We start from the raw sequence: 14,131 nt of genomic DNA, 5'->3' as shown, positions 1-14,131 counted from the left end.
CTGTTCCCAGCTGTAACTAAGGTCTACCAATTCTGTGGCCTTCCTGTCTCTTCCTTAAGCTTTGGGGCTCTTTCAGTGAAGTGGGACTGCATTTACACGAGCTAGTAGGGGACTTAATGCCATCATGATATGAAGCTTTACTACAGTGCCTAGCACCACAGTTGGTTAGAAGTTAAGGTTCTAGACTGTTGGGGCAGTGAGATGCTGTCAGCTGGATGACCTGAATTCCAGCCCTAGAGTCCAAGTGACGGAAGGAGAGGACCAGCTCCCCCAAGTTGTCCTTTGACCTCCGTGTGCCCTCTGTGGCATGTATACATATATGCATACGTATGTACTAAATAAATACATATTTTTAAAAGAGCCCTAATTGTATCCTATTGTGGAAGCACTTGAATAGTAAGCCTAAGGTACTGGTCTCAAGCTCATGGCATTACCTATAGTAGGCAAACAGCAAATCCTCAATCACTGAGCTACATTCTCTGGCCTTGCTGTTGTGATGGTCTTATTTATTTATTTATTTATTTATTTATTTATTTATTTTTGGTTTTTCGAGACAGGGTTTCTCTGTGGTTTTGGAGCCTGTCCTGGAACTAGCTCTTGTAGACCAGGCTGGTCTCGAACTCACAGAGATCCGCCTGTCTCTGCCTCCCTAGTGCTGGGATTAAAGTCGTGCGCCACCACCGCCCAGCTTTCTTTTTTTATTTTTGAGACAGGGTCTCTACTGTAGTCTTTAACACATGCACGTGTGTATGCGTGTGTTTGTGTGTGTGGTATGTCCACATGTGCAGAGGCCACAGAAGGCCATCAGGTATCTTATTCTGTGTATCTCTATCTCATTCCTTTGAGACAGGGTCCCTTCCCGACTCTGGAGCTAGACTGCTGTTCAGCCAGCCCAGAGATCCTCCTCTCTCCACCCACTTCCGCATCAGGGTTTTTAGGCTGGTTGTGCGCATGCGCATGCTTATGTCTGCTCAGCCACACATGCTCAGCCACGCCCAGCTTTTTATGAGACTGTTGGGCTCTGACCAAGGATCCTCAAACTAGCAAACCATCTCTTCAGCCAGTCCTTGGTTTTTATCTTTTGGAGTTTTGTTTACTCTTTTGATGCATTCTTCATGTGTTCTTGTTTTGTTTTTTGAGGTAGCATCAAAGTTACCTCAGGCTCCCACAGAATCTGCAATCCTCCTGCCCCAGCTTCAAAAGTGCTGGGATTACAGATGTGTATCACCATGCCCAATAGAGTGGATCATTGCTAACAAATGGGAATCCTGTATGGAAAGCTGCTTTACGGTGGAGAATTTAGCAATCTGGACAGTTCTGTTAAGACTGTGTGTGTCTTTGTTCCTGGAAACTGGAGGTTAAAATGGACACATATAATTATATGAACTAAATTGATTAGTATCATGTGTGGAGTTAGACATTACCAGTATAAGAAACCAAAGAATTCTTGTTGTTGTTGGAAAGCAAGCTTTGTCAACTCAGCCTATCGTGTGCTGACAGGAGTTGCTTTGGCCTCTCCTGGGGCAGCATTCGCACTAGAAACAGGGTCTTCCTCCTTCAGAGAGATTCTGCCCCCAGAAGGCCCTGAGCCTGCGCAAGGTGGTGCCTGATTGCTTTTCAGTTTGCACCACCCCTTCTCAGAGTCTAGGACAGTACATCGTGTGTCTGCTCACGGCCACTTTATCATGTGATTCCTGCTCTGCGTGCCGGGTGGAAAGGAGGTAGAGTGTTGTGCTGTGTGGTTCTGTCCAAGGAACCAAGGACACCACGATCCCATCAGGAGACTGTCATGGGGCGATTCAACTGGCTGGTGACAGCTCTAATTAGATCCAGAGTCCAGGGTCCCTGCTGTGGGGGACCCCAGAAGGCCTTGTACTGTGCTGCTGTCCCTGATGCCCTCAGGAAGAAGGTGTCAGCTGGCACACCGAAGGCCTCCTTTGTGTTACTTGGCTGGAAAGCTCAGTGGTTTTTGACATCGTTGCAGTGTAGGAAGCTTCTCTACCTGAGCTCCTCCTGGGGGTGGGGTGAGGATGCTTCAGAGCATCCTGGCTCACAAAGGCTCATTAAGTCCATCTTAGAAGTCCTCCCATTTAGCAAAACACAAGCTGCTGTTCTCCAGAGAAGGGCAATGGGGGCCGTGAATGGGAAGGTGGCCACAGTCTGCCTGGTCTGATTGTGCCAAGGGGGAGGTGGATGGAACTTGGGTGGAACTGTCAGGCCTTGCAAGCGCCTCCCTGTAGCAATGTGACACCGGCTGTCCCGGGAGTCCTAGAACCCCTGGTCCCAAACATTCTTGCTTTTATTTGGCAAATTCTGATCGACCACTGTTACATGCAGGGCCCTAGATGGCACCCAGCTTGGACATGACCCTTCCAAGAAGACACAAAGGCAGCCCTGCATTCACTTTCCCAACAGGATGGAAGAGGTCAAGGGTTTCCAGGCAGTGCGGTTACAGAAAACCGAGGAATACGAAAAGAAAAACTGTGGCGGGTTCCGGCTCATCTACCCGGGTGTGAATTTGGAGAAGTATGAGAAGTTCTTCCAGGACAATAGCTCCCTCTTCCAGAATACTGTTGCTTCCCGAGCCCGAGAGCTGTATGCCCGGTAGGAAGACTTCCGCTCAGGCCGAGGTGGGCTGGGGATTGTAGCGACCACCTGTGGCCCATGGTGGTAGGGAGAACTTCCGGGTCTCAGTTCCCAACCTTGCAGTGACAGAAGAGCATTCGGTCCGGGTCTCATAAAGACCAGGAACTGGAAGATTCCACAGTGCAGTGAGTGGACAGATGCCCCGCCCCACTGCTCAGAAGTTATGTGTTCAGGCTTTATGAAATCCGAGAGCTCGAAGGGAACCATCTGATTAGGTCCACTTCCCACCAAGTTCCCCATTGATGAGAGGGGATGCCAGAGCAGAGAGTAGGTCATAGAACAAGATGACACCGGAGGATTACCCTGTCTCCTGACTCCTGAGACCAGGTGATGTGCCCTGGTGTACCACCTTTCGTCCAGTCCCAGGATTCACTGGCCAGAGAGCCCAGCATATGAAGTGGCTCAACATGGGAGCCCCTGGGCCTTAGTCCTCCTACCCAAATCCTCTTTCCAGGGAAGGGGGAAGTAAATGCCCCCCTTTCTGTGCGATCTTCCTTGAAAGGGTGCTATTCCCTAATCTGGGGGTAGTTGGAAGGATGGCTCTTTATTCCCTAGTCAGGAGATAATCAGAAGGATGGCTCCTTCTTACCCAACGCCATTCTTGGCCTTCAGTCACTTGTGCAGGAACCTGTTTTTCATTTTACTTTGTGTCTGTGGGTGTTTTGCGCATGTACATCTGTGCAGTATGTGCATTCAGTGTTTGCAGAATCCCCTGGAGCTGGAGTTACAGATAGTAGTGAGCTGCCATGTGAGTGCTAGGATTTGAACCAGGGTCCTATAGAGGAGCAACAGGTGCTCTTAACCACTGAGCCATCTCTTTAGCCCCTCTCCACTCTGTCCATGATACTCACCTGCTCTTCAATCAACAGGCAACTGATCCAGGAGCTGAGGCAGAAACAGGAAAAAAAATCATTCCTAAAGAAAGAAAAGAAGACAGAGATGCCGGGCGAGTCTGTGGGTGAGCAGGCAAGAGACAGGATCCTGAAAACTGGGCAACAGAGACAGCAGCAGAAGTGCAAGACAGCCATCCATCCCCCCAAACAAGTAAACTCAGATGAGGGGGGTGTGTGTCTAACCAGCACCCTGCCCCAGCTTGGGCCAATCCGTGGGAGGGTACCACGGAGACCTCTGCTCCGGGCACAGACTCACTGACGGGCTGCCCTAAGGGCTGAACTACAAAGAAGGGATCTAGAAGGCACACAGACCTGGCATCTGTTAGAGGATCCCTCCATCCTGACAGTAGAGAATGCTCACAGGTCTGTCTGTCCTTTCTGCCTCTGGAAGTAAGAGCAGCCTCGCTGTGCTGGGGCCTGACCTGAGCCCCGCAGGGAGTGTGCTCCACTGCCCTCATCTCCGACCTGGCTGGGAATGGCCCTCGGGCAGACTCCTGAGGAGGGCTGCTGGGAGACGTAGTCCTCAGAATACTTCCTGGGGATGCCTGAAAAGGGGCTTCCTGCCTGCTCGCTCTCTGCACAAGGTGGCCCAGCCCTTGGTGAGCTGCCTCATTGTCCTGGGAGGGAAGTCTGTGGCTTCTATTTCCTCCACCTCCGGTTCTTAGTGAAAAGACGTGAATGACTTTCTGTACATCTCCTTACCATTCTTGGGTTTTGTTTTTTGTGGGTTTTTTTTGTTTGCTTGTTTAAGGTGGGGGTCTCATGTAGCACAGGCTGACCCCAAACTTGTTCTGTTGCACAAGATAATGTAGAACTGATTCTCCGGCCTCCCCCTCCTAAGTGCTGGGATTACAGGCGTGAGGCACAAGGCCTGGTTAGTAAAGCGCTGGAGACCAAACCAGGGCCTCACGTACCCCGGGCTGCTAACTGAGCACTAGAATGCCAGCCCCCTCTCTCTAATCTTTTGTTGTTGTTGTTTTTTTTTTTTTTTCAAAATGTCTCAATCTCACTGGCTGGCCTGGAACTCACTCAGTAGACCATGCTATAACTTGTGGTGATCCTCCTGCTCCCGCTAGTGGAGCGCTGGGATTGCAGGAGTGTGCCACCATCCCTAACTGTCTCCTTAGTCTTGAAGACTCGCCTGGACGGACAGGACTAGAGCTGGCTTGGGATTTTCAACTTTGATGGGTCACAGACTCTTTAGGAATCTGGTGAAAGCTGTGGAGTACCTTCCATCAAGTACACACTGTACTGTTTGAAATCTCAGTTTCAAGTTGCTAATGACTCGCTCCCCAATCCAGCCACAGGCTTTTGTAAGGGTTCCGGAACCCCGGGCTAAGAGTTCCAGACTAGAAAGTCTCTGGTGTTTCCTTTCTCTTCACCTCTTTTGCACCTTCCCTGGGGTGCAGAAGAGTCTGATGGCGGATGGGACTGCGGTCCCCACGGGCTGTGTGTCTGGTTTCCTCCTTCCCAGAGCTACCACCCAGTGGCTTTAGTATCCTGCACACCTGGCCTGTTCTTGAACATCAGAGGCATAAGGAAAACTGAAACTGCCGGTAGCCTCCACCAGGACTCCAAGGAGGCCACCCTCGCTCCCTGCAAGCCCATGTCTGCAAGGCACTACAGTTCTGTCCCTGACCTGAGGAGTTCAAATCCCACCAGCTCTGGGACAGAGCTCCGGAAATGCAATTCCACAATCAAGGAAGTGAAGTCGGCCGATTCAGTGAATGTAGTCAGCAATGGCCTGGTAAGTCAAGGGCCAGGTGTTCACAGAGACCAGAAGAGGTTATCAGATCTTGTGGAACTGGAGCAGCCAGTGCTTTTTTTTTTTTTTTTTTTTTTTTTTTGGCTTTTTCGAGACAGGGTTTCTCTGTGGCTTTGGAGCCTGTCCTGGAACTCGCTCTGTAGACCAGGCTGGTCTCGAACTCACAGAGATCCGCCTGCCTCTGTCTCCCGAGTGCTGGGATTAAAGGCGTGCGCCACCATTGCCCGGCCAGCCAGTGCTCTTAACCACTGGGCCACCTCTCCTGTCACCACCGGGGACCATTTCCGCCCTTTCTTTCTAGAGGAGCTAGAAGGGAGTCCTCTGCCTCCTGTAATCTCACTCCAGGCTGTTTTCTCTTTCAGCCCTTAACACCTGTAGAAACTTCCCCAGAACCCACAGCCCAGCTCTCAACCTCTCTGGAATCCCTGGCCAGCCTGAGCCTGACCTCCAGCCCTGAGTGCAGCAGTTCGGAGAGTGTCCAAACGGTCTCCTGGAAGGGCAAGCAGCGGAGGGCCCCCCAGAAGCTGGTCCAGGAGAAAAAATCCAAACCTCCCGTGTCTTCCAAACCCAGGAGTTTGGACGTGAGTTTGACCCTGATCAAGAACGAAGTGAGGCGGCAGCACCTGATGTCGGAGATTCTGCAGAAGGTTCAGATGAAGAAGAGGCGCTCCTTGTTCCCGGCCCCCAAGTCACGTGAGTGCTGGAGCGTGCCGACAAAACGACTCCTGTCATTAGCTTCTGGAGAGAATATAGTTTGTAGGCTCACGGCTTTCGAGGTCTGCGTTGGTGATGGGGCAGACATTGCTTTAGGGTCTTGGATGTGAGAGTGTCTGGACAGCAACGGTGGGGAGCGTAAGGGGAATGAAGCTCACCTATGGCTAGCCACTGTAGGTTCCGTTTTCCCTTAGGAACATCGGGTGACTAAACCTTAACTCTAGCATCAGGGCCAGGTCTGGTGGAGCATGCCTGAAATACCAGTAATCAGAATCAGGGGGTTGAGACAAGAGGACCATGAGTTTGCAGCCAGCCTGAGCTACACAACAAGACACTTTCTCAAAGAGATAAATAATGGCCAGCACCCGTGCTGAACGGCTTAGAACTGTCTGTGTAGCTCCAGCGCCAGGATAGCCAAAGCCCTCTTCTGGCCTCCTTGAGTACCTGTACCCAAGTGGTTCTCATTTAGACGTGTGGGTATATACACATCATAAAAACAAATAAAATTTATTTTAATTAATTTTATTCCTTGGTTTTATGTGTATGGGTGTTTTGTCTACATATATATCTGCATACCACGTTTGTACCAGATGCCTTTGGGGGCCAGTGGGGACCAGAAGAGGGAGTTGGATTCCCTGGGATTGGCCTGACAGTCAATTACAAGCCACTCTAAGGGTGCTAGGATTTGAACCTGGATTCTCTGGAAGAGTAGCCAGCGTCTCACCTGTTGGGCTATAGCTCTAGCCTCAACAATTTTTAATTTTTTAATTTTTTTTTTGGCGGGGATGGCAGGGTTTTTCTGTGTCGCCTTGGCTGTCCTGTCTGTAGAACAGGTTGACTTCAAACTCACAGAGATCCTCCTGCCTCTGCCTCTCTAGTGCTGGGATTAAAGGACTGTGCTACCACTGCCTGACATTAAAATTTTTAGAAAAATAAATAAAAATTAGCAGGACTGGTGAGATGGCTCAGCAGATGAACGGGTGCTTGCCACACCACCCTGATGACCTGAATTTGATCACTGGAACCTACATAAAGGTGGGTGGGAAGAACTGGTTCCACAAAATTATTCTCTGACCCCCACTTGTATATTGTAGCATGCTAACCCATGCATATGTCCACATACACAACAATAATAAAGTATTTTCAATTATAAAACTAAAGGTTGGAGAAATGGCTTAACAGTTAAGATCACTGGCTATTTTTGACACACCCACAAGGCTGCTCACAACTGTCTATAACTCCATCCTAGGGAATCTGATGCCCTCTTTTGGCCTCTGTGTGGGCATCAGGCACACATCAGGTGCACAGACAGACATACAGGCAAAACACCCATATACATAAAAATATAAAAAAATTACTAAAAACAATCACAAAACTAGCAATGGCAAATTCAAACTAGTGCAACATTAGAGAGAAAGGAACCTGTTGAAAGAAGCCCCAGGTTTGGGGATTCCCAGAGCAAGAGAAGGGTTAGATCCTTCTCTCTGTCTGATGATGGAGACATGGCCCATACTGTTTCTTTTTTAATTTTTTAAAAATTATTTATTGGGGGCTGGAGAGATGGCTCAGTGGTTAAGAGCATTGCCTACCCTTCCAAAGGTCCTGAGTTCAGTTCCCGGCAACCACATGGTGGCTCACAACCATCTGTAATGAGGTCTGGTGCCCTCTTCTGGCCTGCAGACATACACACAGACAGAATATTGTATATATAATAAATAAATATTTTTAAAAATTATTTATTTAATGTGCACTGGTGTTTTGCCTGCATATATGTCTGGGTGAGGGTGTCAGATCCTCTGGAACTGGAGTTATAGACAATTCTGAATTGCCATATGGGTCCTCTGGAAGAGCAGCCAGTGCTCTTAACTACTGAGCCATCCCTCCAGCCCCTGACCCATTCGCTTTATTAAAGAGTCTCTATCCCCATTGAACCAAAGAGTTAATAGAGTGCTGGCTGATAGTCAATATTCCCAGCTCTTGTTCACATGAGACCCATTGTCTGTGCCAATCTTGGGCCACAGAAACTGTGTGAAGGAAGGAGCAATGGCTGACTCTGATTCCAAGCCCATTGGGAGCCTCGCGGGAGGTGGCCTTCGCCAGGAGACTGTCCTAACTAGAGCAGCACAAGTTGATGATGCCAATCTTTACCTTTCCAGAAAACCTGTCCTTGCCCAAGGAGTGGTGCTCCCACAGCCACAGCTCTGGCAGGAAGAGAGAGATGGATGTGCCCTCCGTCCTCCTCCTGCAGGGTTCTCACAGCCATGCCAAATCTCTGAATGACCTTCTGGTAGTTGCCACTCAGGCCCGGCTGGACCCTCGGCCTAGCAGAAGCCATTCAGGTACTACAAGGGACCCAGGTACGACAAGGGACCCAGGTACTACAAGGGACCCGTGCACACAGGACCCGCAGCACACTGCCACTGCCTGACTCTGGTCAGAAAGGATGTGAGAGAGAGCTCAGGTAGGTGTCTCCCCTTCTTCCCTGGATAGGTTGGCATGCTGTCCGCTCTTCTCTTGATCTTTCTGGAGTGTTGAGTATGTAGGAGGGTGGATGGATTGATGGAGACCTGTAGGAAAGTCAACAGCTGAGATTCTCCTCAAAAGATGACCCTGCCTTGGCCTATTTCTATAGTGCTGACCGCCCCCATCACGAAGTGCACTTTAGATCGCTGTTGTCAGATAAGGCTGGCCCCATAATGAGAAGGGAAGGGACAGAATGACAGGAACCTGGTGTTTCCACTGTGTGGGAGGGTCAGGGAGACCAGAAGGAGTGCTCTTTCAAAGCCTAGGTGTCTCTGAAGAAACATCATATACAAAAATCCATGAGAAGAGGCTAGCGCTGCTCAGTCACCCTCATTCCTGCCGCGGAAACGAGATTGTTACCAGATATGCTGCCTTGACCCCCTGGGCATCGCCTGGGTGTTTGTGAAAACACATGTTCTAGAGTCAATGAGCTGGCTCAGCCCATAAAGCATCTACTGCCAAGTCTGAAGGCCCAAGTTCGATCCCTGGTACTCACATAGCAGAAGGCGAGCACTGGTTCCTGCCAGTTATCCTCTGCCCTCCACAAATGTGACCCCCACAGTGATGTAATGAAATTTTTAGTGCATATTTCAGCTCAGATAGCGGCTTGTGCCTGTGCTCCCTGCCTCGTGGTGCTGAGGCATGGGGAGCAGCAGCTCTATGAGCAAGCAAGGGATAAACGCCACAAGACCCCGTAAAATGAATTTTAAAACGTAGCGAGGGAACCAGGAGTTGGGTGTATAGGCTTGTAATCCCAGCACTTGGAAAGCAAGAGGCAGGAGGATCCCACAAATTCAAAGCTAGCTTGGTTTACAGAACAAATTTCAGACCAGCCAGGGCTACAGAGTGAGACCCTGTTTCAAAGAAAAACAGTCCTAGTGGTTCACAGCTGTGATCCACGCTCCAGGGAAGCACTGAAGATGGGGAGTTAAAGAAATCCAAGGACAGGGGCTAGAGAGATGGCTCAGAGGGTAAGAGCACTGACTGCTCTTCCAGGGGTCCTGAGTTCAATTCCCAGCAACCACATGGTGGCTCACAACCATCTATAATGAGATCTGGTGCCCTCTTCTGGCCTGCAGGCATAGAGGCTGAACACAGTGTACATAATAAATAAATTTAAAAAAAAAAAAGAAAGAAATCTAAGGATATTAAGACCAGTCTAGGCTGTGGTAGACCCTGTCTCAAAAAAAAGAAGAAAACGGGAAGTCACAGATTCCACTAAAAGCTTTTATCCATATTCAGGCCCAGGAAGGGGGCCTCTGGGTACAGGTTCTTGCCCACAGGCCTGAGGCCCCAGTTGAATCACCAGATCCCACAAGTGACAGGAGAATGGCTTCAGGAAGCTGTCCTTTGACCTCTACATATGTGCCATGGCATGAACACACATAAACACACGCACAAAATAAATACAAGTTTAAAAAAAAATTTGGGCCAGGCGATGGTGGCGCACGCCTTTAATCCCAGCACTCGGGAGGTAGAGGCAGGCGGATCTCTGTGAGTTCGAGACCAGCCTGGTCTACAGAGCTAGTTCCAGGACAGGCTCCAAAGCCACAGAGAAACCCTGTCTCGAAAAAACCAAAAAAAAAAAAATTTGGTGTTTTGAGACAACCCTGGATGTCTTGAACTTATTTTGTAGACCAGGCTGGCCTCAAACTCACAGAGATCCACCTGTCTCTGCCTCCTGAGTGCTGGGATTAAAGGCCTGTGCCACCACTACCTGGCTCCCCAAAATTTTTTTAAAAGAGTTTATTTTTATTATTTACAACTTTTAGGGCTAGAGAGATAGCTCAGTGGTTAAGAGCACTGGCTAGGCCAGTTGGTGGTGACGCACGCCTTTAATCCCAGCACTCAGGAGGCAGAGGCAGGAGGATCTCTTGTAAGTTTGAGGACAGCCTGTTTTACAGAGCAAATTCCAGGACAGGCTTCAAAGCTACACAGAAAAACCCTGTCTTGAAAAACCAAAGGAGAAAGAAAGAAAGGAAGAAAGGAAGAAAGAAAGGAAGGAAGGAAGGAAGGAAGGAAGGAAGGAAGAAAGAAAAGAAAGAAAGAGAGAGAAAAGAGCATTGAGTGGAAGGTTAAGAACCCTGGCTGCTGCTCTTCCAGAGGTCCTGAGTTCAACTCCCCGCAACCACATGGTGGTGGCTCACAACCATTGATAATAAGATCTGGTGCCCTCTTCTAGTGAGCAGGGATACACACATACATAATAAATTTAAAAACTGAATGAATAAATAAATCTTTAAAAAAATCTTCCAGTCTTTATTTTTATTTTATGTGTGGGTGTGTTTTGCCTGCATATATGTCTATACACCATGTTCATGCAGCACCCTTGAATCACTGTGTGGGTGCTGGGAACTGAACTCCGGTCTGCAGAAAGAGTAGCCAGGGCTCTTAACTGGTAAACCATCTCTTGCGGTCCCTTTTTATTAATTTTAGTTATGTGTATGTGTCGGCATGTGGATTTGTACATATGAGTACTTGTGCCCAGAATGGCCAGTGGCATTGCATCCCCTGGGTTGGAGCTAAAGTCATGTGGGTACTAGAAACCAAGCTTCAGTCCTCTGGAAAAGCAATGAGTACTCTTTTTTTCTTTTGTTTTGTTTTGTTTTGTTTTTCGAGACAGGGTTTCTCTGTGGCTTTGGAGCCTGTCCTGGAACTAGCTCTGTAGACCAGGCTGGTCTCGAACTCACAGAGATCCACCTGCCTCTGCCTCCCGAGTGCTGGGATTAAAGGCATGCGCCACCATCGCCCGGCCTAGCAATGAGTACTCTTAACCACTAAGTTATCTTTCTAGCCAAAGAAAAGTTTTATTTAATAAGTCTGTCAATGTGAATTAATAGGGGTTGGAGATGTAGCTCTGATGTAGAATACTTGCCTAGAACGCACAACGACTCAAGTTCTGTCCCCAGTGCCACAGAAAATAATGACAAAAACAATAGTAAAAATCAGAACACACACACACACAGACAGAGAGAAAGAGAGGGTTGTCTAGGGACAGCCTGAGGGGTCGGTGTGGTGTGGAGAGGCTGGGGCAGACAGATCATCTCCAGGGTAAGATGGTCTAGGATAGAGTGAAGCTTTTTCTCAAACAAACAAGACAATTAAGAATAATACAAGCAAAATCATGGAGAGAGGGTGTGGCAGAGTACTTCCTGCACTGACTGTCAGATCGAACTGAACCCACAGAAAAGGCTAAACGTAGCTTTGCTCTTTCTTCCCCTAACCAGACTGTTGATCCCCTCAGAGCACAAACTGTCTCCACATTTGACCAGAGTGGTCCTTTCGTCAGCTCTTCTTTCTGCCTATCTGAAGATTGTATTCTATTCTCTTTAAAGATTTATGTATTTAAGCCAGATGTGGTGGTGTGCTCCTTTAATCCCAGCCCTCGGAAAGGCGGAGGCCGGTGGATCGCTCTGAGTTCCAGGCTACCTAGGGCTATGTAAAGATTTACGTATTCTTTTAATGTGTATGAGTGTTTTGCCTGCATTTATGTATGTGTACCATGTGGATGTCTGGTACTCGTGGAGGCATCAGATCCCCTGGAACTGGAGTTACAGAATGGAATAAGAACAAGGGAGGTGAGCGCTCGCAACCTCTGAGCATCATTTCAGCCCCCTGTCTTTATTTTTACCTATGTATGTATGTATGTATCTGGGTGGGGTCTGTGCACGTGAGGGCAGTACTCTCAGGGCCCCGGGGACCATTTCCGGTACCCTGTAGCTAGCGTTACAGGTACAGTGTGGGTGCTGGCAACCAAACTCACCGCCTCCCAAAGAGCAGCACTTGGTCTTGGCTGTGGCTGCTGACCTACCCCTCTATTCCCTTTTCCTTCTTTCCTTCCTTTCTCCTTTTTCTTCTCTCCTCCTCCTCTCCTCAGTCTAGCCTAGTTCTTGGGAGCCTCCTGCCTCAGCCTTTCACATGCCTGGATTATCGTGTGAGCCACACTTCCTGCTTTGAGTCAAATATTTCTGATGCCCAAGTCCCAAGATCTCTACCACCCACCTTCCAAATATCTGTTCCATTATTATTCTTGAGTCAGAACTGAGGGTGTAACCAATGGCTCTCCAGGGAAGGCATTTCTGCAGGAGGCCGGGAGGGCACAGGTTGAGAGGGCTGTGAGAATATTAGGGGTGACCAGATGGCAGATCTGGCCCTCTGCTTTCAGGACAAATAATGGATTCTAACGATTGTCCCTGAAGTCAGCAGACCACGACAACTGATAGATAAGAAAGCAAGCTCACAAAAGATGAGTTGTATTCAGCAGAATGCCTAACTCTCAGGTGTGGACTAAAAAACCCAAGAGCCCTGTAAGAAAAGGACTTTCGTGTGATAAACAGTGGTTGAGTGAGGGGAGGAGCAGCGCAGGGGGCCACGTGGTGGATCGGGGCTTTGTTCCGTAAATGTAATAACAGTTTACTTTCCATATAGCCGATTCGCAAACTATAGCTCCTGGAATCCCCATGGCAGTACTGAGGTTGGCAAGGCAGGTGTTATTTGAGCCACAGTTTGTAGGTAAAGAAAGTCAAGGTTTGCCCAACTTTACTCAAGTGATGGACTCAGGACAGATAGACAGCATCTCTTCCCCTTTACTGTGCTGCTGTGAGCTTAAAGCCTATCTGCAGACGTCACCACAGGCCCATCGTCCTTCCCTGGATGCACAGATAGAAGGAATGGGTTGGTCACTGAGCCAGGTGTGGATCTGGGTAGAGATTATGATCACGGGGTTAGAGAGCCCAGTTAATAAGGATGATTAAGGTGGCCTCGGCGATAGTGACCATCGTGACTGTGGTTATCTGCTCTTGCTCCGGCTTGGACAAAGGCGATTATTTTTGCTGTTGGAAACGCTGCGCTCAGTCCTCTCAGATGTGTCTTTGTCAAATGGGGAGACTGAGGCAGAGAGGCTAAGTAACTACTGTCCGAAAGCATGCTGCCACTGCCTCCTCTTTCCTCCCCTTTAAAAAAAAGCATTATTATGTCAAGAAACTGTTTTGGACAAAGTCACACTAGTTTCAAGCTCCCCGTCCTCCTATCTCTGTTCTTCAAATGCTGGGGTTACAAATCTGTGCCCTGACATCCAGTTCTTAGCACACAGCTTCTTTGTTTTAGTTTTCTTTTCTTTTCGGTTTTTCTTTTTAAATTTATTTATTTTTACTTTATGTGCATTGGTGTTTTGTTTGTATGTATGTTTGTGAGAAGGGGTCAGATCTTGGGGTTACAGACAGTTGTGAGCTGGCATGTGGGTGCTGGGAATTGGATCCGGATCCTCTGAAAGACCAACTAGTACTCTTAGCCACTGAGCTATCTCTCCAACCCCTTTTTGGGTTTTCAAGACAGGATTTCTTTGTATAGTTCCGGTTGTTCTCGAACTACCTCTTTATACCAGGCTGGCCTCAAACTCACAGAGATCTGCATGCCTCTGCCTCCCAAGTGCTGGGATTAAAGGTGTGAGTTACTAGCACCCTGCCATGTTTTTTTATTTATTTTTTTTTCAAGACAGGGTTTCTCGGTGGCTTTGGAGCCTGTCCTGGAACTAGCTCTGTAGACCAGGCTGGTCTCGAACTCACAGAGATCTGCCTGCCTCTGCCTCCCG

General features: G+C 48.6%; 1 protein-coding gene across 1 annotated transcript in view; it reads left to right on the top strand.

The window, feature by feature from the left end:
- The window catches only part of Ttll6 (tubulin tyrosine ligase like 6), a 32,328-nt gene that overhangs the window by 16,190 nt on the left and 2,007 nt on the right, over window positions 1-14,131 (top strand). Inside the window, 5 exon segments of the mRNA XM_026789880.1 lie at window positions 2,416-2,604; window positions 3,516-3,690; window positions 5,014-5,286; window positions 5,667-5,997; window positions 8,175-8,479. Of these exon segments, the coding sequence (XP_026645681.1) occupies window positions 2,416-2,604; window positions 3,516-3,690; window positions 5,014-5,286; window positions 5,667-5,997; window positions 8,175-8,446 (1,240 nt within the window). The 3' untranslated portion in view covers window positions 8,447-8,479.

This window comes from Microtus ochrogaster, unplaced genomic scaffold, assembly GCF_000317375.1.
Source record: "Microtus ochrogaster isolate Prairie Vole_2 unplaced genomic scaffold, MicOch1.0 UNK31, whole genome shotgun sequence".
Lineage (NCBI taxonomy): Eukaryota > Metazoa > Chordata > Mammalia > Rodentia > Cricetidae > Microtus > Microtus ochrogaster.
The sequence above is the reverse complement of the archived record's forward strand: the minus strand, read 5'-3'. Positions and strand labels throughout refer to the sequence as shown.